We start from the raw sequence: 24635 nt of genomic DNA, 5'->3' as shown, positions 1-24635 counted from the left end.
CGAACGAGCCGGCGAGGCGCCCGACTGCCGAGCAAGCAAGTGACGGCTCTCTCTCCCCATTTGTCACTCTTTTTTCTCCAGAAACGGCCGGGCTGTTGTTTTCTGCTCGCGAAAACGCGCCCTGCGCGCCCCATGCGCGCCGCGAAACCTCTCGCACGCTGCGCGTGCCGCGGCCAGCGGCGGCAACATGGCGGCGGCTTCGGCCGCGAAGTGGCACGGCCGCTTGAGCGACTGCTTCTAGCCGCTCTTTAAAATGCCGCTCAAGGCAGACACGAAGTTTCTTGTGCAGTAAAGGAGCTGATAACGTTGGCGAAAACGGTACTATAAAACACCATCCGTGCCGCTAGTGAAAGCGCCCATAAAATATCTGCCGGAGTGCTAAGCCTAAACATCTCGGGCGGAGACAGCGGGCTGTCTCGAGCGTTTCGCAAGTCGTCAGCGTCTTTTTCTGACCGAGGTAGGAGATACCGCGGGCGCGGAATCGTCAATGCGGCCTTGAAAATACAGCGCGCACAAAGCCAAGGCGTGCGAATCGCGTGCAAAAACGCACCATGCGGTTCACGCTTGACTGTTGCGGCGTGTAGCGAGCTTGGACACCGGGAGTGAAGAGACAAGAAGCGAAGCTAGGCTAAGCGTTAAGCGCGCCAGAAAGGACTGCTTTGTGACGTGGGGGTTTAAAAAAAGCAGAAAAAATCACGGATTTGTTCCCGCGAAAGTAAGAAAAGAAATAAACGAAAACTTTTTTCAACGCTCAATTTTTTGGTCTGTGTTGGTTCATACGAATTTCGGATGATACGAATATTTTTCGCGGTCCCGCGAGATTCGTACCATCGAGATTCTACTGTAATTGTCTGGCCACAAACACCACGCCTCACCATTACGTTGCTTTCCTTTTGTAAGCAGCGAGAAAGTGAAGCCTTCAAGGCCGCTTAAGCCCGGCCCCAAAAAGTGACAGCAGAGCCCCACTCATTGGAACAGAACAGTTTCATTTCTCCCAAGAGACAACCAGCTCAGCTGCAGATCATGTACAAAAATAAAAAAGCCCGCCACCCCCTCCCACCCCCCCCCCCCTAATGAGTATCACACCCGGCCCATGTGCTTCACTGGGCAAACACCACAAAGTTCTCTTCCAGTCACCGACACTGGCAAGTCTTGTCCACCTTTGCACACAGTTTGATTACCGGTAGAGCGCGCCGCTGAGCAGCACACACGATGACGAGTTCGCTCGAAACGTTCGAGTCCTTGCAGGAAGGAGTTCCCCACACATGGGCGTTCACAGCGCACCGGGAGAAGAGAGAGATTCTAGGACAGCGGCAGGTGCAGCCGCACGCTGTTGCTGTTGTGCCAGCCGATGGCCTGCTGCGCCTCGGTGGTGACGCGTGCCAGCTTGTAGAGCACGGGGCAGTCGACGGAGACGCAGGGCGGGGGCTGGGCTGCCTGGAAGCCCATGCAGGAGCGGCACACGCTCTGCAGCTCGAGCAGGGCCTTCTGCACACGCTGCACCTTGGAGCCCAGCACCAGGGCCGTGTAGCTGGGGTCGGCCTCGCACGAGCCGCACAGCTGCCGCGCCTCCGCCTGGCCCCCGCAAGCCAGGCACAGCTGGCCCACCACCAGGTAGGAGGAGAGCCGGCCCGGGTGCGTCGTCGGCGTCACGAATCGGGGGCGCGGGAGCTCCTCGTACCTGTGTTGCGCACACGGGCGAGGGGCAGGGGGAGCACGGAAGTTATTAACGAAAAAGGCAATACTCAGACACGTAACCCACATCCTAGATTTCAAACAACCATAAAAAGAAGGCAGGGGTTTGGCGTGCCGAACCAACCGATAAAGGCGAGAGTGCAGTATGGAGAGTAAAAAAAAAAAAGCCACACACAAACACACACACACACCCACGCACGCACGCGGCTGCCCAAGTAAGACAGGGCAGATCATGTAATGCAAATGACGGACAACTGGTGGACCTTCTGTAGAATAAACGAGCTACCAAAAAGTGGAAAACAAATTAGGGGAAGAATAAAGGTCAAACAATCGAGAGATGAAATACAAAAACCTGGGGCACAAAATGGACTCCCGGAAAACTTGCGACAGGAGTGGTTGGAGGAGGAAAAGGAAAAGGAGGCCCCTGTCCTGCTGCAGATGGTGATGATGATGATGAAGAAGCACTCACCAGTGGAGGCAGTCGGCTCCAAGCAGTCGCAGCACACGGTTGAGAGCCGGCCCAATGACCCGCTGCACATAGTAGTGGGCGTTTAGGCGCCACTGAGATGCCTGCCGGAGCAGTTCTCCGGGCTGGCGCACCAGCTCGATGAGCCGCTGTCCCGGGTGTCCGTACACCACCAGGTACGGAACCCGCTCGCCCACCAGGGGCTCTGCCCGGGGGTCCCGCCGCACCAGCCGCCTGCGCCAAGAAAAAAAAAAAAAAAAAAAAAAACGCCACATCCACCTGAAATTCACCTGCACAGTGTGGGGATCCTTTAGATTCTCTTTACAGCTCCCTGCAAATGTGGCCTTAAATTCACACAGGTCGCACACATTCGCCTCGTTGCTACGTTGTTACACAGGGCAACGCGCTGGTGCCGCTGCTTTTCACCCAGGAACCTTCCTCCTTTACCACGGGCCCTTTTAAGGATGGCGCGTGCTTTGTAGAGAGATACAATGAGGTGCTCATGACCCATGCTGCTACCTCGTTTAGGATGGGGCATTTTGCCTCGTGATGAGATGCTGTGGGTAGGCCTACCTAACCGGCGGCCCACGTGTAGCCTTGGCCATCCGGGCTATTATGACGCGAGTCACTTAGCACGCTCTCAGCTATGTTGTTGCAACCGTTTTGAAGTGTGCCACTCAGCCAATAAAGCCCCTGGTTTGTCCTCGCCCTTGAGAGCCTATTGTCGCTTTGTCGGTGAGTTGAACCCATTGTACTACAGCGTCCGTAGAGACGCTGTGAACTCGTAGGGTGAGCGCTGTTGCCTACTGTAGCTAGCTAGCTGAGGTTCCAGAAAAGTAGCAACACTATTTATGCCCACATTGACATCAAGCATGTGCAGATCAACCCCTTAAGCCCCGCAATGGCTTGTACCGCAGTTGAAAAAGAATGCTCCAGGATTCCAACCTGAGACTGCCACCTATTTAGGGAACGTCCAAGGTGGAGTAAGTTTCTACGAAAGAAAGCCCGAAATGCAGCTATCAAATCTCTATACAGCAGTCACAGTGCCATATAAGCCTGACTCCCGCTCAGCTACAACCAAGCAAAACACAGAAAAAGAAAGTGTGGCCTACATGCGAGTACATACGGTAAATACCCGTCGATAGATGCTAGGTTGTAAGAAGCTCCCTTGTCACCTAACGTCTGGGGCTGCGCCTGCTATCTGGTCCTCTTCGATGGCCTCGTTTACGCCAACAGCATCCGACTTTGGAACAACAGGTGCACTCGAGATAAATAAGATAATGGAGTGTCCAGGACAGGAGAGCAATATTTCTCTTCTCGCTTCTCGGAAAGCCAGCTTGATTAGAACAGCAGGTGAAATGCAGTGGTGGCTGTGACGACACAAACATCACAGGGCGGTGCGGGTCGTAGTGATACTCCGTTTTGCAACAAGGTTTGGGTAGCACCCTCAACTTGAATTTACTCCTGAGATTTGTCAACGGGATATTCACACAGATTATGCGCACGAAAGCACAAGATATGCCTGCTAGCTCTGCAAAATGTCCTAGACATGGCAGCTTTTGCAAAGGCACTTAGTGCAAGCCCATTTGACTTGGGGCTAGAAGATTATGCCCACAGGTCTGTGGTGAGGGCTGAGAGGAGCATCACTGTTCGTGGGTCTGAATCCTGGGTAATTTCGAACATTTGGAACTGAAACTTAAAATTGGACTATTCTGTCACGTCATATTCGACACAACTTTGAAACCTCACTATTCACTCCCTCCTCCCCTACTGAAGAGATTTGACGACCATATGGCTACATCACGCAACTGCCCTCGGTAAACTCGGCACAGATGAATGAAAAGAGAAAAAAATAAAGAAAAGCGGGGAGCACCAAAACTGAAATTAAAAAAAAAAAAAGAGAGAGAGAGAGAGAGAGAAAGAAAGCCTCCCTCAACCACCACTCACTGGGCAATCTCGAGGGCTGGCACACAGGCTCCGGGCTGGTACCCGGTGAGGCCCCGGAACTCGCGGGCGAAGACAAAGTCCTGGGGGCTGACCCGCTCGGCCAGTATCTTGGAGAACTGCAGCTTGACAAAGCGCTTCACTGCTCCCACATCCCGGCTGGAAAACAGCACCCGCAGCATCTTCTCCAGCATCTGCACACGCCAACCGGGGGATGAGGGATGAGGGAAGTCCAAGAGCATCCTACTGGTGGGTTCCTAGGAACTTCCACAGGGCCAAAAATTCTGTCGTTCCAAACGTTTTCGATCACTACGGAGGAGACAAGACGCGAGAAGAAAAGAATGCGGGACAGAAAACACATGTCCTCTTGTTCTCCAGTCCTGATTGGTTCATCCCTTGCACCAATTTTCTATGTGTCCCCTAGTCAACCTGTCCCACTAACCATGTCATTCGCACACTCGCTGCCTTCCAAGTCTACTGGTTTCTCGTATGGCTGCGGCACTGCACAGTGACTGTCCCTACAACAAAAACTTTAAGGACGCTTCTGCTCTTCTCTTGCATTGTGAATGCTAAAGCAATAATGTCCAATCGAAGGCCACAAAGTGCTCCTGCGAGTGGATACATCGACATTCGGCTAATGGAAATTGGTGAAACGGCTGTGATCTTTTGGCGGCGCCTGCCATCATCATTGGCAAACCCGCCTGAGTGGGCATGTTGTTACGCCGATGTTCAGCCTAGCGATGCCCTCAGCCTTCCACTCCATGTCACGTACCAATCCCGCCCTGTTCTGTCCAAAATGCCCGTCGAGGGAACTCTGTACCATAGCCCATCCCTGTCATCGTCATCATTGTCGTCATCTGCCTGTCTATGGCCCCTGCAGGGCAAATGCCTCTCCCATACACCTCGACGTATCCCGGTCCTGTGCTAACTACGCCCAATTTGCCGCCACAGACTTGTTGATTTCATCTGCCCGTCTTTCCTCCTTCTCTAGAGATCCACCCTGTTACCATTAATGACCAACGGTTATCTTGCCTTCGCATTACATGCCCTGCCGATGTCCATTTCTTCTACAGTAATATGTCCTTAACACGCGTTTGTTCCCTGACGCACTCCGCCCTCTTCTTCTCCCTTAATGTTACAGCTATTATCTTCCGTTCCATTGCTCGCTGAGTCGTCCTCAAATCAAGTAACCCTCTTAGTGAGCCTCCAAGTTTCTACCCCGTAGGTGAGTACCGGTAAGATGCAGCTGTCATAGACTTTCTTCTTCAGGGACAATGGTAGGCAGCCATTCACTATCTGAGAATGCCTGTCGAATGCACTCCACCCCATTCTTATCCTTCTAATTATCTCTGCCTACTACTTGGCCTGATGTAACTATCCACATGGGTGTATCTGAGGTGTATCGAACAACAGTGCACCTTGGCGACAGCTGGGCACGTGTCCCGGCGCACGGTCTCGATGCCCTTGGCGTCATACTTGGGCTCCTGCTGGTCCGGGTGCTCGTAGGCAAAGCCCACGTACCGCTTCTTGGTCTGCAGCACACACGGCTGGTACACCTGCGATGACAACATGCGAGGAGGCACCGCGTGGTCTTTCATGCGCCTGTCAAGGAGGAGGGGAGTTGCATCAATCCAAGGTCAGGTCATTCATTCCAGAATCGCGGATTTTGAAACCAACGACCCGACTTTGAGCCGCAGCAGTGACAAAATTTTTGCAACACCTGCAACTTTTCCTTGCTGTAAAATGATCTCCTGCTGTTTTACGCATTGTGTTCGTAAGTAAGGGTGGTTTGACATCTTTTAGGTCGGTTTAGGGGAAGAGCAGCCTATCAACCCATTTAATTTACTCTCTGCACTGCAACAGAAGTGCCTAGCTTGTACCCATCTTGGAACGGAATATTGCTAGACTTACGTGATGCCCAGTATTGGTTGACAGTTCCCAGGCCACAACAAGCGTGCTCAGAGCAGCCGTGTTTCACTATCGGGGCGCTGTCATCAATGGTGCTCGCAAACGCTTGCCGGTTGCGTGGGATAAAAGGGAGCAAGAAGGAGCATTCCTCTCACTTTACTGCCGTCGAATGCTCGTATGTTTGACATTCCTCATCACTTCCTTTACCCCCCCAACCAGCGAGCATCTGCAAGCACCGTTGATGATAACGCCCCGATAACGAAATATGGCTGCTCTGGGCACAGTCGCTGCGGCCTGGGAACTGTCGACCAACACTGTACATAGATACCACAAATCCCACTTCCAGCGGAGTCAGCTTGTTTTTCCATTTTCCCTATAATTTTGAATCACCCCAGTCGTTTCGCACATTCCCCGCCAATGATTGATTGATTGTGGGGTTTAATGCGCCGGCACTTCAAAGGCAATGAGGCGCGCCATAGTGGAGGGCTCCGGATTAATTTTGCCCACCTGGGGATCTTTAACATGCGCCGAAATCTCGAACACACGGGCGTTTTTGCTTTTCGCCTCCATCAGAAAAGCGGCTGCAGTGGCCGAAATTCGAACCCGCGTCCTTGTGCTCGGCAGCACAACGCCTTAGCCACTGAGCCACCGCGGCGGGTCGCATTCCCCCACAATGGCGCTGGCGCTGTACAGAGGAGGAGCACCAGCAGTGAGTGCACCACACACCTTCTCCATGCGCAGCCGCATGGGCCGGGGGTTGTCGGCGGTCACCCGGTCGGCCATCTGCTGCCCCAGCTCAAAGGCCTCCTGGCGAGTCCGGCCTTCCAGCAGAACAAACAGGCTGCGCACGATAGACACACGACAGTTGGTACACACACGCACACGTGCCCGCAGCACCCCAGTGATGGCACCAAAAGCAACCAGCGGTGCGAAAATGCAACTATCTGCACATATCCAGGCGTCAACATCGTAATTTGACCTCGCATACTCACCATTACACCAAGGGAATCCTTCTTTCGGTGTTATTCTCTACCCCATGCAGATGCGGAGCAGTACAAGATATAAGATGCGATTTGAAGCATATAAAGTGGAATCCCGATGATACGTCTCCCGGTCTTACAGTGACCCGCTTCTTACAAGAGATCACCACAGTCCTGGCAAATTCCCCATAGAAGCAATGCATTGAAAATTCCAGTTAAGGGGGCACACTAGTCTTTGAACAAAAATGTTTACTTTTACAGTTATGATGATAAAAATTCGAGGACATATGTAGGTCTTCATTCGGAGTGTAGATATGAAATTTGTTTTTGTGTAAAATGATTACATTCAAATTTATTCGGATTTTTATATTTGATTTTTTGACAGCTTTTGTAAGAACTGCTGGAGTGATGCAGCTGAACAAGGTACCAGTGAACTCTGCACAAATCAAGGAAAGAAAGCAAAACAGGTTCCATCCATCATTCAAGCAGCTTTTTACAAAAGCTGCCACAAAATCAAATATAAATACTATCTGAATAAATTTGAATCTAGGCATATTTACGCAAAAATAAATTTTATACAGTTGAATCCCGCTACAACGAAATTGACGGGACGTGCGAAAACTTTCGTTGAAGCGAAAATTCGTTGAGGCGAAATCTGCCCCAACACACCACGTAAAGGCCAGAAAAATAGCCCCGTGCGTTTCCGCAACATTGGCAGCATAATACAATGTTTAGAAAAAGGAGTGACGCGCAATAACTCATGTTTATTCGGATAACAAACATACCAATGGTTATCTGATTTTTCACCACCCAAAGAACGCGTTACGGAGGGGGGTGAAGATATGCAAAACGTATCGCTGTACAACAAGGCGTGTCCACCGAGCTGATTACTTGCAGATAGCTGCTAGGCCGTGGGAAGCCCCCCTCTCGCTTGTGGCAGGAGCAGTGCCGTTATCTTATCCTCTGACAGGGCACGGGAGCTACTGACCTTGGCAGGCAAGACGCGCGCGCTTGCATTTAACAGGACCGCGCGCTCGCGACTAAGATAGGATGACTAGGCTTCAAGACCAAACGCGCAAACATGATTTTCGCTCTTGGCTATGAAGAATGGTAGAAGGAAAACGGCAAGGACAGCTGCTCACAACGCATACATGACGGCACCGCGCCAGCAGCGGAGCACATTCATGCAATTTCAACTGGATACGGATTGGCTGTAGCTCTGGGGCTCCGCCTTGGCGAAGCGGGCCTGCGCCTCGTGTAAAGACGGCCAGCCACATCGCTATCACCATCAAGCAATGGCGTGCGCCTATGAGTTATTTTTTGTTTTGTTTTGGGTGGCGGTGTGGTCTCAACGCGCATTTTCGGTGAAACTAAGCGTCCTGAATGTATAAAAAGTTACACATAGCTGGCGCTATGCTTATTTTATTGTAAAATAATTGTTCAAACCCAGCCCAAATCATCGAAAATTTCGTTGAAGCGAAAGCAAGCCTGACAAATGGTTCGTTGGGGCGAGGACTTTGTTGCATTGACTTCTATGGCTAGCTGACGGGGAATTGGAAATATTTCGTTGAAGCGGCGTTCGTTGTAGCGGGGTTCGACTGTATCTACAATCAGATTGAGAAGCTACATATGTCCCCCAACTTTCATCATCATAACTGTAAAAATAAAGTTTTCGATCAAAGACCCATGTGCCCCCTTAAACAATGCTAGGGTGTGCATGCAGTTTGCTTCATATTACAGGCCCTGGCGGGGATTAACCGGCATTTTCCCCATCTTTTACACTGCTTCGCTGCCTCGTCCAGACCTTTCTTTATTCTGAACCCCTCTTTGACGATGCCTTATGTGCAAAGGTCCGCAGGCGGGCCAGACCACTCACTGAACGGACGCGAGCAAGCAGGCGGGTACTTGTGAGCGGGAGTTCAGCTTTGACAGCCCCATGCGGCATCAGAATGCCAACGCGCTAACAGCGAGAAGTCAAAGTGCAGGTAGTAGGCGGATCACCAATTTGGAGCTCCAGTCAAGCCGCCGACAAATGTGAAAACGCATACAACGCAAACCCATGGCGATGACCGAACAGCCGCTTTTCTCACCCGCTCGATTCAAGTTTCTTCCTTTCACGGCGCTCTCTCTCCCTATATCTCTCCTCTCTGCTTATCAGTGTCTTCCAAAGCCTTGTTGTCACTCTGCTCCTTTCTATGCAGCCTTTTTTTCTATTGCCGCCTCGCACTATTGTTTGTTTCACTTGGCCTTGGCAGTTTCACACTCTTCCCCTCTCAATTCGCTCAACTGCGTCAGCTTTATCTTGTGCGCACGAGGCGCAGGGCTGGCAGGGTAACGCAGACACCATAGAGGGAAGGGGGGCACAAAATAGGCATTTCTTCTTTTTTTTTTTTTTTTAGAAACTTGGGATTTTAGCTTCATACGGTCTCTAGAAGTTGTATTACCAAGGTTCGACTGTATTGGTGTTACGTGGCATTACATAAGCAATGGCCCCAAGCACCTCCAACTGCTACCTCCCACAGGCACCTTCTTCCTTATAGCCGAGTCAGTAGCTTATCCTGCTGGTAATACACGACTCAATTCCAGCCAGGGGTTGATCCTGCACCTGTGTCTCTAAACACTGCACCTAGTTTGTGCGTTGGCAAAACTACACTATCCGTAATGTCCCTTCTCTCCTGGAAACGAGTGTACGATAGACACCTGGCCTCCGCTGGACATAAACAGTGGCTCAAAAAAACAACACAGGACAACCACGGTATCGCCGCAGTGTCATTACGATGTGGCATCCACCACTTACTGCAATCAATTTACTATTGGCTCGAAAAGTCTGCAGGACACGGTTGTTGCTCTGAGACAACGTTTCGGTTGTGTGCTTCCCAGTCATGCATCCCACCCGAGACCACCACCATCCAGTCCTCAGGAGACAATCGGTTGTAAGGCAGTGGAGAAATACAGATTCGACAGCTGAAACCGTGGCCTGCAGACTTTTGTCACTGACTGTACATGCTTCCTTTCAACAGGTACTTCTAGCTAGCTGATGACATTTACTTGCTTACTGATAACTGTTACTGATTACTGTTGACCAAGTAACATTTAACACATGTCCAAGTTCAAGTACGTTCAAGTAGCAAATGTTCAAGTACGAAATGCTGCGACTAATGAAACTCTACATCCCCACTATTACCGTTAGCGAGAGGCCTCAGTCACCGTGGTTTAACAGCACACTAAAGCGACTAAATAACAAAAAGAAGCGCTTCTTTCGATCAGCAAAAAAGGCTGGATCTAAAATCGCATGGGATAAGTACTACAAAGCTGCAAAAGAGTATAATACACTGACTACTAATGCCAAAGAAAAATTCTTTTCCACTACCCTGCCTGCCATGCTAGAAAATGACCCCAAGCGTTTCTGGAAAACAATTAACCCTAATAAACCCAATCTAATTTCCTTGCTCGACAACTCCGGCAACAGCGTCTCAGAAGTGAATTGTGCTGACGTTCTGAACAATTCTTTCTGTTCCGTTTTTAACCGCGAGCTTGCTAATAATCTTCCGGACGCGCCTTACCTTTCACATACCCCAATGCAAAGTATTATATTCGATCGTCATGGCATCGCTAAAGTGATTGACTCATTATCGAACTCGTCTTCAATAGAAATTGATGGCATCAATTCAAAAATCCTAAAGAACACTAACCACATAAGCAGCATCCTCTTATCACTCATATTTCAACAGTCACTTGACACAGGCTCTGTCCCAGAAGACTGGCGTATCGGGAAGATTACTCCGGTTTTCAAGAAAGGTGACCGGTCATCACCTAACAACTATCGCCCCATTTCCCTTACCAGCGTATCTTCTAAAATCATGGAACATGTATTGTACTCCCATATAGTTTCCTTTCTATCATCTGTGAACTTCTTCCATCCAAATCAGCACGGTTTTCGTAAAAATTTATCTTGTGACACCCAGCTTGCCTTTTTTCTTCACGATTTGCATACTTATCTGGACAAAAACATTCCCGTTGATGCACTATTCCTGGACTTCGAGAAGGCCTTCGATAAAGTACCTCACGCCCGGCTCCTTCTCAAACTTTCCCGTTTAAACCTACACCCGGATGTTCTTAATTGGATTCAAAATTTTTTAACCCACCGCAAGCAGTTTGTTCATGCAAATTCACACCATTCCTGCTTATCCCCTGTACTCTCTGGTGTTCCCCAGGGAACAGTGCTCGGCCCACTATTATTTCTAATTTACATTAATGATCTGCCCCTTACTGTCTCATCTAATATCCGTCTTTTCGCAGATGATTGCGTAATTTACCGCCCCATACTAACCTCAGACGATACCGCTATCCTTCAACAAGACTTGTTTAATATCCAGGAATGGTGCCTAAAATGGCTAATGAAAATTAACGTTAGCAAGTCCTCATTAGTTTCCTTCAACCGACATCGCAATTACATAAATTCCACGTATGTCTGCAATAACGCCGCAATTGTTGCCACTGAGTCATTCAAGTACCTAGGTATTATCATCTCCCATGATTTAACTTGGACCCATCACATCAACTACATTACTAATTCCGCTAACCGTGCCCTCGGCTTCTTGCGCAGAAATTTGTCCTCCGCTCCGACTGCAATTAAATTATTAGCGTACAAAACCTTTGTCTTGCCAAAATTAGAGTACGCCAGTGCTGTCTTTGACCCGCATCAAGCTAACCTTTCGCACTCCATCGAATCCATTCAAAATCGTGCCGCGCGCTTCATTCTATCAGTATACTCTTTCCGTTCTAGCATCTCAGCATTGAAACGTCAGCTCCACCTGCCATCATTGGAATGCCGCCGCCACATATCCCGACTCTGCCTTTATCACCGGTTTTTTTACTCTCTCCCCCGCAATGACCAGATCATAGTTCCAGCACATCGTATCTCTCGCCATTCTCACCCCAACGCCGTGTATGTCCCACACACTCGAACCACAACTTTTCAACGTTCATTTTTTATCTTCACTGCGCACGAATGGAACAACCTTTCCGCCAACATTGCCGCTATTACCAGTAACGCCAAATTCAAAAGTGCCCTTGAAAATGCTTATCTCGACTAATAATCTTGTTTGTATTTGTTGCCATGCTGCTGATGTGTTTGCCCACCCCTCATGTAATACCCCCCCGGGGGCCTTTGAGGTACTAATAAATAAATAAATAATAAAAATATCCTAATAGTAACACCAAACTCTCATTCACAGCCAGTTCAAAACGATGTCCTAGCTTCGAATTATGAGAAGCTTGCACAGTATCAATTTTCAATGCGGTCAGGAGATTCCTATTGAAAACATACAGAAGTACCACTAAGACAGGCTTGTTTTTTTCTGCGCCCCTAAAAGAGCTACATGCCCTGCATCTTCTTATCTCTAAGGTTATCATACTCATACAGGCAGTCTAGCTGCTGATAACCAATTGCGGGCAGTTGCAAACTGCAAGCAGGGAATGGAGACACGGCTGAATAAAGCAGAAACCCAGTTTACCAATGACTGGCTTCCCTTCAAGATATCCAAGAGAATTGGTTAGCATATCTTGGCCCCAGTCAATCAGCAGAAATTGTTTTCTGATCACGAATGCCGTCTTCATTCAACCGACATCCTCTACAAGTGGCATTGCAGGGTGAATCAGACACCTTTGACCAGCTACGTTTGGTCTCAGTTCGACCAGGAATGCCATCAGCCGCCTTCCACTATCTGATCTGGAATCACCCACCCGTAAGATCTTTGCACCAGAAAAAAGTCTCATGGAGGTAAGAAGGAGTTAATTTCAGGGCTGTTGAGGAGACAGAAAGATTAGAATGCTAGTGGATGAAAAGAAGAGAGGGGAATATTGCCTAGGACAGCTACCAGCTCCAACAGAAAAAATAGGTATTTTGTGCCTAATAAGTATTTTGAGCCTTCCCTAAGACCAGGGCTAGTATTAAAGGAGCCATGAAGACAAAATACAAGTTTGGTTCATTAGAAAGGCTGCTTTGTCCTGATAAAAATGATACCGATTTCATCGCGAACTTCCAAAAAATAATGAAGATATTAAAGGAGTACTGACACGAAATTTCTCGCTTTCAGTTTTTATGCTGTAAAGAATACCTATGGTCCCAGTAATTACGAAAATCGAACCGAAAGGCGTCAGCCACCAACATATAATTAATTATAGCACGTTTATTGCAACCACTTTCAAATTCGGTCGCCGCGCGGGAAAATGGCCGTTCGAAGGAGAGCCTGCAAGCGGACTGCCTGACGTCACGGTCTCCGTGACGTCAGACCGTGACGTCATGGTCTCCGTGACGTCAGGGACGTTCGCTGCATCGTCTGCTACGGATTGCACGCGGTTCACACTAAAGCGCTGGACACATGTACGATTTGTACACTCGATTCGCATGCGACTGATCGTTACGACTGTCACCACGACTAGTCGTACGCGTGAATTTGAGACACATGACGCGATGCGTGCATGCGATGCGTCGTCGGCGTCGCTCCGCCCACCGTTTTTGCTCCATGGTCAACTACGACTATCGCTGAGCTGAATTTGTAGATCCCGCGCGTTTAATCGCAAAAAATGGATAAAGCAGGCAATCGTGAAGCGTTTCCTGCCTTCGGAAACAGTTCGCGCACACGCCGGCCGCGCCTGCCAGCTCGGACACTCAGCGGCTCGATCCGGCGCAGACCACGGTAGCAAGACGGTAGCAACCGCTTGTCGCTGCTCTTCTGAATCAATCTGATCGTTAAAATGAAGTTCCACATGCGAGAAAGTAGGTGTTAGTGTGGTGAAAAATTGTGCTTGGGATTGTTATCAGGGCTTATTTTAAAAGCGGCGATCAGATATCTGCCGCGATGCAAGCGTATACGCTGACCGGCCCCCCGCGGAGCGCGGCGGGCGGTGCGCCGACCGGTCGAGAGATGGCAATACCTGCGCGGAAACGTGAAGTGCGCACTTCGCAAGCCTTGCTCACAGCGGTACCGCAGCCAAGCCAAACCTCCTATCGAAGCGAGACCGCCCACAACAACAGCGCAGGCTATCGCTTCCGGTTCCGGAAACAACTGTATGACGTCATGCTGAATCGGCCGCAAAATCGCGGATAGCCTGACGTCACACCCTAAGCGATTTCGCTAGTGCTGCCGATTTGTAATAGTTCGCGGCCAGGGCAATTAAAATCGATTTTTGATGCGTTTCCAGCCTCGGATCGCTCCAAAAATTTCTGTGGGTAATCTGTACAAACTACTGAAGCCAATTATATCGTTATTTAGGCCTCTAAATTTGGTGTCAGTACTCCTTTAACGAAAACAAGTGAAGCTGGGGTGACTTGCCAGCCAGTTTCCAGCAACTTTTCTATGACGTCACAGAATCTTGTTTGGGGGATTTACGGCGGCCGAACTAATTAATCGCCAGGACACATGACTGGGCAATTGTAGTGGGGCTGCTAGTTCTGTTTGATCGAATCACTCGAATGCTAACGTGCACCTAACCCACTGAAAATTATGCTTTTAGTGCTGACCCATATGACGTCACTCGCGCCGATAACACGTCACTGTGGCGCGAAATTTGAAAGTTCTTACCGCATAATGCGGAATATAGGTCGAGGTGGAATATAGGTCGACCCCCTTACTTTGTAGCCGAAAAATGCAAAAAAATAATTAGGTACCAACCATTGTTTTATTGAGACTATAACTTGTTTCGTCTCAGATTACTCATTTAAAACTGTCTGAAGTATCGTCGGACGACTGCCTCTGGCTCGCTGTCGCCCACACAGCAGGTTGTCCTTGGTGCAGTCCAGGGAATTGCTTATGCAGCACTTATTAAACACTCGCAAGACCATGTCATCGTGAAGCGAGCGCAAAGCATGGGACACTCGTGTGCAGACCGTAGCGACGGCCAGTCTGTGCAGGCGGTCAGCAAACATCTTGGGGTATGCATTTGTAGAGACATCGCACGACACTAGCGGACAAAATTTGCCCCTTTGTACAGCAGCACAGGTGCACAGAGCAGCGCCCATGAAGCGAGGTCTTCCGAGCGTTGCATACCGAGAGCTGCCCCTTCAGCTAACGCCGCTAGCAACACTTCTTTTGGTGATACCGAGCTGGCGCAAGGCGGACACGTCATTGGCCTTGGGAAACCCCCAACTTTTCTTTTAAATGCTGCTGTGAACTGGCACCAAGTGCCCAAACTCATTTTGAGCAAGAAGAAAATTGCACGCACGCATTGGCCGACAGACAAGCAACAAAACAAAGATGGCGTCGCATCCGATTGATGGTAGTGACGATGGTGCCTTTGGGGTTTGGATGGGCTTGATGGGCTGCCCGGTCGCCAGATGACAACTGCCAGTGACTGCAATATAGGTCGAGGGGTGACTTCTCGGCAAATTTTTCTGTAAAAAATCTCGACCTATATTCCGCATTATACGGTAAGTATTTCTTGCGTTTTTATCAGTTAAACGTCTTTTGTGGCCGGAATGGAGCTGAGTGACGTACTGAAGCTTAACTCTTTAAAGTTAAACAAAGTTGTCTTTTCTCTTCATGGACCAGGGAGTATAAAACTTAGGTATATTAGTTCTTTTTTTTTTTGGCAAGATGACATGTCATCACCCCCCAACCAAGCGGATACCATTAGCAACCACCACCACCATCATCATCATCATCATCATCATCATCATCACCACCACCCCATCACGACACAAGCCGAGCCCCTCTCCCACCTGTCGGTGTCCCCGTAGATGACCCGGGCCCCCGGGACGGTGCTCTCGACCGTGCGGATGGCCCTCTCCAGGGCCTCCCGACCCTTGCTCACCACGCTGTCCGCCACCTGCACACGCAAGGCACACCCAGGCCCTCTCAACCTCGATGGCAGAGACAGGCACCAAATCAAGAGCACAACGCACTGCAACTTGTGTCTCCGACTGCCAGTGAGTCAGGGGCACATTAGGTCGCAGCATCAAGTGCCACAGCCACTGCTGCTACACAGAGCGGCATGCAAGCAGCTCTCGGATGGTTGGAACGAAATCCTCTAGACCACTGCTAATCACCAGTCATTATGGGCAGTATCGGGGCAGTGCTGCTTGTGTGTTATGAAGGAATAAAGGAATGAATGAAGGAATGAGTGAGTGAACGAATAAATGAATCAATGAATGAGTGAAAGAGTCAATGAGTGCATGAGTGAGTGAATGAAGGAATGAGAGTGAATGAGTGAATGAGCAAGTGAGTGAATGAATGAAGGAATGAGTGAGTGAGTGAGTGAATGAACAAACACGCACACACAGACAGCCGTGCACGTTCCCCACCCCCCCTTCGGGCCATCATGTTTGTAGGAACCTCACGCAGTATTACTGCACTACAACTGCTTTTGTCCTCCTTGAGTTGCAACAAAATTGCAAATGTCGAAGGAACAGTGCCTAAAATTTGGAAATGCAGTTATGCAGCACCACCTGGTCCCCACAAGGGATTTGCAGTAACTCACAGCAAAGCGGACCACTGCCACGCATTTCTACATCTCACCAAATAGCAGTGCTGATAAGGTGATAACGTGACACATCGCCTGCTTGCATCAGGCAAATTACTGCATTTATTCGATTATAGGGCGGTCTCGATTATAAGGAGAGCGTGCAGTTTGGAGAGTAAAAAAAAATAGTCTCTCTCTCTCTCTCTCTCTCTTTTTGAATAAACGTTTTCTCTCTCTCTCACGCACACACACACACACACACACACACACACACACACACACACACACACACACACACACACACACACATACTGAGCTTCGAAGATAAGGTGGGGTTTGATTTTGAAACTACCAATTTTAGAGAGAGAGAGAGAGAAAAAAAAAAAAAAAAAAACCGCCTTATTTTCAAATAAATGCGGTATTAAGCCAAACCATTTCGCTAGGCGAACGTAAACACAAGCTGGGTCCTGCGAAACCCGGACACAGCCCAGCGACGCTGCTCACCTCAACGCAGGGCATGCGTCCTGAGAAGCCTGCGGCCGTGTAGCCGTACGTCACGTTGGCCAGCAGCTTTAGGCCGAGCTGCTGGGCTTCCAGCACCCGACGCAGGGCCTGCACATCATGGAGAGGCAGGGAGCTCGCTTCAATCATGGCAGCCCAACATGCTGGCAAGCTGGAAAACATTCACACAAACGCCCCCCTCAAGACGACATATTTTTTTTAGAAGTAAACTCTGTTAAACATGCCAGGCCTGGTGCTTTTTTCCCACTGATTTCAAATATGCCACTATTTTTTGAGTCAGTCAATTAGTTACCAAGATAATTAGAGATAACAGGCCATTTTTGGAGGAACAATCAACCAATCAGTGTTAGTCATAAAACTGTAATCTTTGTGTTCTCCAATACTATATCAACCCTGGTGAATGCAATAAGAGATTCGATTTTTTGATGCACCGCTTGGAACTAATTTTACAGCTCATTACGCTTTGGTGACACCAATGCCAAGGAACCATTTTGAATGCCCATTTCAAACACCAAAGTTTAATTAGCTGCAAAATTAGTTCCGACCGACGCATCAAAAAACCTATTCTCTTATTGCACTCCCCAGGGTTCAGAATATTGGAAAATATAAAGATTACAGCTTTGTGATCTACTACTGTTTTGTCTATTGTTCCTCCAAAAATGGCTAATCATCTCTAATTATCTTGGCAACTAATTGACACAATCAAAAAATAGTGGCATATCTGAAATCAGTGCAAAAAAAAAAAAAAAAAACAGCAATACTGACAAGTTTCACACGGTTCACTTGAAATTAAAATAAACTGTTTCAAGAGCCATGTTCCCTTGGTCGTGTCTGTGACGGCGTATTCGGCCCGCTCTGTTTGTCCCCAAACCTCACCTTGTCCGTGCACCGGGACATGGCGCCCTTGACCATGAGCCGTGTGCCCAGCACCTCGTTCAGCATCCTGCAACAAACGCACACACACACCATCACCCACTCTCCAACCACCACTGGTGTAGTAGTAGTGGTACCACAAGGACGTACCACAGAGGCAACACCAAAACCCACACCCCTGGCCAATGTGGGAAACGTCTGTGCGGAGAATCCCCAAGAGGAGTTTCAGCCGAGCACCGCAACACAGAGCCCTTTGTTTCAGCACACACACCATGCCATGGCAGAAACTGCTCAAGACATTTCAAGGCAATTTAAACAGTGGATGGCCCTACAGCCACGAATGTTTCGCGACTGTCTTGGCAAAACCGTAGCCAGTACCTGCAAAACATTCATCGGAACCTATGCTGTTAACCTTCTCTGGTCTGCGACACGTACTGCAAGAAAACTGCCCCCTCTTTTTATCACGCTTCAGATGACACTCACTACGGTGTGAAAGACAGGAAAACATGCCGAGTTGAAAACTGCACCCGAAAATTGCTCTTCGCTTCAAATCAGCATCCCTACCTCCAAGGGCCACGAAAAGATATTTTGATTACTTTTTGTTACTACCATAACCAATACTAGAAATTCTAGAAATCCTTGCAATCCTAGAAAATGCCCCATTCCTGGACGAATACACTAAAAACTAGGGTGGCGGACTCCTCCGAAGAGGCTCGAGGAACATGTCTAAATGAACGGACACTGTGGACAGCAGTTCCAGACCCCGAGAATGAGCACATGCGGTCGAGACAGCCTGGAACAATCAATCCACTGCCTTGCAGGTACCCCTCGAAGTTCCCTGTATACAGTTGACTTTCGATAATTCAAACTCGCTTAATGTAATTTTCATAAGTGATGTGCTGGTCCCGGTCATGTCACATGCAATCCAATGGAATAAATTGCTCGATAATTCGAAGCTATAACACATTGCAACGGGTAATTGGAAGTTATTCTGAATTAAAACTGTTGAAATAACCGTCCTTTCCCCATAAAATTAAAAATTTTCAAGTGCAAAAATGGCGCTGCGTTCTGCACTGATTTCCATTCCATCACAACATAGGCAGCACATACCTGATAAAGCAGCAGGCAAGTTCAGGCTCGCGCCACTGTATGTATCTTTCTTTTGAGGGTCTCGACCTTTTGTTGTTGTTGCGCATCGTGCTGTATGAGAAGTTTGTGTGAGGCGCACAGTTTTCTAATCTGGCACCAAAACGCCTGGAACTTCTGCACAACAAGAAGTCCAAATACGGTGAAGCAATATTTGGGATTCCTTTGCGAGACGTGGCCTTGTATTTACTCGACCCTTAAAGGGACCCTGCAACACTTGCCATCGACTACTAGTAATGTATTTTGGGATAAAGTCTATTGTCCCAGAAATCTCCTAACGCAAGAATTATGAAAATCCGTTCACAATTAACGAAACTACGCGCGATAAGAAATCACGCATAATCGTTCCCTTTCAACTCGACCGCGACAGCGCGACGAAAGCTGCGCGCTCTCTCCCAGAGAGGGGGGCGGCTCGCGGCGTTCTCTTCGGCGGCCTTCGATATATCACATGCCGGGTAGTTTTCTCCTTTTCTCCGCAACGCGGAGAGGCCTATTTCCGGTCTGGTGCCACAAAAAAGCAGGCATGGGTGCCTGCTCGCAAGTGCGCGCCTGGGCTGGTAGGGCGTTTTTGAAGCAATAAACGCTTGTAGTCGAGTGGTCCCGTTGAAAGGGAAGTATTGAGCTCATCACTCAAACTCCGCGCGCACTCAAAACACAAAAGAAACGGTAAAACTGTGCCTACAGGTTCAGGCATACAAGAGGTTCGTACACAGCGATGACGACGACGGAAATGGGAGAATCTAGCCGCGAAGTTGACCAGTGACAGCCGATCGGGCAGCCATGGCCTATGTGACGTCCCTTAGGCCATGCATAATGAGGACAACTGAAGAGAGAGCGGTTGGTTTTTCCGCGTCTTTCACATCGATTTGCGCGCTCACCGCTTCACGTGCACGTGTAATATTTGGCTCAGGTATTCCTGGCAGTGTAATCTAAACGTCGCGCAGGTTTACTTGCACTGCTCAAAGAGTGTTGCAGGGTCCCTTTAATTATGGCGCCCTCAACGGAAGTCAAGGGTTCGACAGAAACCTGCGCGGTTGGGAAGGTTCACCGAGGCAATGCAGGAATGCCAAACATAGCTTACACTATTACAATTAAATGCCATAGTTTTTCCCATTACCATTTTTGTGCAGATAGAACGCATTTTACTGTTTGTTTTGCGCTACTCGGCCAAGAACGCTTATGCATTAAAAAGGGCAATCCTTAGTGAAGAGCAAGACACACTATCACTGCAATGAGGTACCAAATGTGTCAGAGTTAATACACCAAAGACATTGTGAGATCTAAAATACCGGCTGCTTCGATATTTCCTCGCATTGTCTCATTCGCACTTGTTACTGCATGCTTGTTACAACAGGATGAGCGGGCATATATGGAGGGACGCTCACTGTGGCAGCAGGCCCCTGCGAATGGATGGCCGCACAAACGCCACGCCGGCTGGAGACACCGTGATGTGGCCCTGCAGGGTCTGCATAAGACGCCACGACACGTTCAAGGGACGCTGTGTATAAGACACCAAGCCTGCTACACTTAGTGGCACAGGCTGAGGCTTGTTATTTATTTTTCCTTTTCGATATTTCCACATACCGTGTGTATAAAACACCACAACAGTTACAAACACCAAAACCATCACTAGCAAACCTCTTCATCTTGCACAATGGTGTTTGGCTCTTTTGTACGGTTAGTAGCACTGGGTGCTTAATTATGGCAAAACCACAAACTAGTCCAGGCGGTGAGCACCAAGTAGACACCCCAGCCTCTTATACCAAACCTGGCACTAATAATCAAACTGAACGCAACAAATTTTGACTAAGATATTCCACAGTGGCAAGGTATGGTTATCAACGGTGGTATAGTTTATCAACTCAAAACAGATGTAACAGCACACCTTCGCACACAGTTACAGCAGCCATTAGTAAGTCTAAAGCACATACTATCTTTCAACACACCTTCCCACACCAAGGGGGAAAAAAAAAAAAAAGAAAGGAAAAGAGAACGAAACGAAAAAGAAAGAAAGAAAGAGAAGAGAACAGGAGGAGGAGAGGAGGAGAGGAGGAGGTGCACGTCTGTACAGGGTGGGTGAGGAATAGGTAGCTCTCAAATTCTCTGTAGCACAAGAAACAACAGACTCACCTTCAGGAATGGCAGGTGAACCTCCAGTGTAGAGCAGCCAAACGGGAAGGCGCTGGAAAGGGGGACAATGTTTGAGAGATCAGCAGGCTTGCCTGGGAAGAGCACATCACTGGAGTGCCATACGATGGCCACATCATCTGTGAGAAGGCCAATGAGTCTAGAAACAACAATGAAGTCCTCTGCATCCTGGGGAGCAGTACGGCTGCTTAGAGACACTCTGAGCGGCACACAGATCATGTACACACAACCTGGCCCCAACCTTTCCAGCGCTCAAGGCCATAAGCGCTCTTACGGGTGAGAAATAATGCGCCCACCCAAAGTCCACCAAGGCCAGAGAAAAGAGGGTAGAATGACTGGAGTAGCTACCTTCTATCCCTCCCAGAAAATAGTTCCCCCTGAATATTTTAGTTCAAATAACAGTATCAGTTCAGGGCAGCAAATTTCTGAACAGACCAAGCAAAAACAACAAGTGCCAAGGGATAAACAAGCATACTTTAAAGGTGTGCGAACACCAAACAGTAACTTTTGAATCGAATGCCGAATCAAATTCGGAAAAACAAGCTGAAGACCAAATCAAGCATCTTTATTTTTTTTTAGAGGCCATCACTTCTTTTTTTTACAAAAGCTACCAGTTTGCATGTTCGGGAGTCATTACATCGCTTTTCAACCCGAAAAACACACTTCTCAACTATCATTTGCAGCAGCCCAGTCGCCGAACCATACTATGAGGCGGTACTTTAGGAATACAGAGCGAGCACGATACACATAAAAAAATAAAATAAAAGTAAAAAGATTAACCAACATGCGCTGGAGTTGCTGTATTGAAATCATAGGCAAAGACTAGACAGCACCTTGTAATGCCAAAGCGAGTCTTTTTCAGGCATGAGCAATACGACGTGAAAATACGGCACAACCCCAATCACGGACCCCGAATAGGCACCTCTTTGGAAGCACATTGGGAGCGTGAAGCACGAACGATACGTTGCAGAAGGAAAACTCGCACTACAGTCGCCGTGCCCAAGCCTGCGCTATCCCCTGTGGTATGAAGAAGCCAAAAAACAAGCACACCCCTCCATCTAACGACTACAACGGTTGAACGTGAAGCTTTCTCGTGACGGGATTCTTTGGTAGTTGTCCGAGTTTGGACTGAGTTTCGACCATGTCGAACTGAAACAATTGGACAGACACTTGCTTCGTGACGCGAGGGAACCAGGTTTGACTCCGGGGACTGAGTTTCGACCATGTCGAACTGAAACAATTGGACAGACACTTGCTTCGTGACGCGAGGGAACCAGGTTTGACTCCGGCCACTGAAGAGTTTTTAAAGCGCCGCTGTAGAGTCCTCACTGATGCCGTTGTATGCCAATACATCCTACTTTCCTAGCCAACTTTCTCTGACGATGATGAATGATCGTGGATGAGGCGAAAGAAAGAAATCCTCCCCGTGGCCCGAATCAAACCTGGGTCCCTTGTGGTATGAAGCCGGCGTCTATCCGACTGCTTCATTTGGACATGGTCGAAGCAAACGCCAAGCAGCCTGTACTGATTCGCGTTGTACACCCCAAACCCAAACATTAGGCCTACAGAGTGCACACCTCCAGAGCAGCGCATACTCGCAGTGGGGGATTGGCCAACCAAAGAATCGCTCACAAGAAAGCTTTGCGTTCAACCATCGTCGCCGTTAGACGGAGGGGTGCATGATATTTTTCTTTCACTTCACCCTCGATCATTCACCATCATCGTCAGAGAAAGTCCGCTTTCCTGCCGGCCATTTTTGCGTTGCAGACGCCATCAGTGAGAACCCTAAAGCTTCGCTTTAAAACGAGGCAAGCATGCAATAAACACACACCAACTGCATTAGAAAGAGCCAGAACTGCTATTGATTTTAAGGACCACATCAAGCGCCTGTATATGGAGTGGATGAGGTCCGGAGAGCCAAAAGTGACCCCTGCCGGACAGGTGAAACGGGCCTCGCCAGCTCCGCTCTGCTCGTGGATCGCCGAGGCGTGGGCCTGCACTCCCGAGGCGCTCGTTTGTCGTGCCTTCAAAAGGTGCTCCATCTCAAACGCGCTTGATGGCACGGAGGATGAGGTGCTGTCGGAGGACATTTCTGACAAGGGAGCTCCGGAAGAGAGTGCGTCAGACGAGGACGACGAATAATCAAGTGTGTAAATAAATGCATTTTTCTGTTTTCCTCGAACTATGTTCGCGTGAAAACATTTTTTCTCGTGTTTGCTATCCCCGAATTACACCTCAGACTATATGCGGGTCCGAACTATAAGCGGGTTTTTACGGTAAATGCTCATCAGAGTTCAGTTTTTGTCCCACACTTGCCTCTCAGCTTGAACAAGCAAGCAGGGGTGCTCACACTGCCGGGATTGCAAAGCAGTGTTTCCCAACCAGTGTATGCTGAAGAACTCCGGAGGTTGTACGAAGCCGCAAGGAAACAAAGTTTCTTTCAATCTAAAGTGCCGCCAGCTGCTGCTGCTCCCCACCTCAGAGCCTACAACACCTCGCTCACCCGCCCAGGCCGAGGCTGTCCACCCGTCCGAGGCAGGTGGAGAAGCAGTAGTTGTGGGCGATGATGACGGATGGGTAGAGCGACTGGAAGTCCAGCACCACCACGGGGTCCGTGTACAGCTGCGCCCGGGGCTCCAGGATCAGGGGAACAAACTCCGGGGCCCGCTGCCGCGCGCGCTGCGCCGACGACGGACTCAGGGCCACCAGGCGCCGCGCGCGGGCCAGCCGCAGCAGCATTGACTCCACCCGGAACTGCACAGCCATGCCGGAGTGGGCAACAAACAGGCACGTTAATGATGCCCAAAACTTTAGTACGTTGCTTAAGTGCGTGAAAAATTTTTTATGATCTAAAAGGACTTTTCTCATCACAAGTACGAAGTCAGAAAAAAATTTGGTTCACTAGGACGGACACTAGGACACATGGGGCACTGGGAAACACTGGGCACTGGCTCCCCATACATCACTTGGAACGAGAGAGCTACCTTGATCGGCATGATCTATGGTTTAGGTGACTACAATAACGTAACGTTTGTATTGCTATCATTTGTAATAACAACAAAATTGTACAATTTCGGTTACCTGTCACCAGCCCATTGAGCCCGTGGGGCTTGATGCGAGTTGACACACGTAGATATTTTTTTTTAGCACCCGCCCCCCTTTATTTATGGCTGTGTCTAGCGTTCCGTCCAGACGGAACGATATACAAGTGCTAAAGTTCTGTCCAGACGGAACGGAGCTCTGCGGGTTATCCTTCCGTCCAGACGGAGCCGGCGTGAAATGTGTACAGTTCCATCCAGACGAAAGCAAAACCGGCTGATTAGACGCTATGCTCACTCTTCAGATTTGGTGTGGAGGGTGTGCCTCTGACAATGGCACTCTTGTACCGGGTTCGATTCCCCCCGGACATGCTTTTTAATTATTATTATTTTTTTGCGCGGTTGTGCCAGCGTTTAGTAACAACTAACTTCGAGAGCAGTCGGTCTTGATTT

At 48.9% G+C, this 24635-nt stretch overlaps 1 protein-coding gene across 3 annotated transcripts in view; it reads right to left on the bottom strand.

Annotated features, from left to right (window-relative positions):
* Window positions 1–966: 966 nt before the first annotated feature.
* The window catches only part of LOC144152269 (uncharacterized), a 95064-nt gene continuing 71395 nt past the window's right edge, over window positions 967–24635 (bottom strand). For all 3 annotated transcript variants that reach the window (XM_077683501.1, XM_077683503.1, XM_077683502.1), the window contains 11 exons: window positions 23648–23898; window positions 21127–21178; window positions 20382–20461; window positions 17854–17920; window positions 16960–17067; window positions 15716–15822; window positions 6740–6854; window positions 5524–5661; window positions 4109–4299; window positions 2165–2395; window positions 967–1681 (listed from right to left, as the gene is read on the bottom strand). In XM_077683501.1, the coding sequence (XP_077539627.1) occupies window positions 1303–1681; window positions 2165–2395; window positions 4109–4299; window positions 5524–5661; window positions 6740–6854; window positions 15716–15822; window positions 16960–17067; window positions 17854–17920; window positions 20382–20461; window positions 21127–21178; window positions 23648–23898 (1719 nt within the window). In that variant the 3' untranslated portion in view covers window positions 967–1302. The remainder of the gene's footprint in view (window positions 1682–2164; window positions 2396–4108; window positions 4300–5523; window positions 5662–6739; window positions 6855–15715; window positions 15823–16959; window positions 17068–17853; window positions 17921–20381; window positions 20462–21126; window positions 21179–23647; window positions 23899–24635) is intronic.

Source organism: Haemaphysalis longicornis, unplaced genomic scaffold (assembly GCF_048455015.1).
Source record: "Haemaphysalis longicornis isolate Haplotype H1 unplaced genomic scaffold, Haemaphysalis longicornis Haplotype H1 scaffold_9, whole genome shotgun sequence".
NCBI classification, from domain to species: domain Eukaryota; kingdom Metazoa; phylum Arthropoda; class Arachnida; order Ixodida; family Ixodidae; genus Haemaphysalis; species Haemaphysalis longicornis.
The sequence above is the reverse complement of the archived record's forward strand: the minus strand, read 5'-3'. Positions and strand labels throughout refer to the sequence as shown.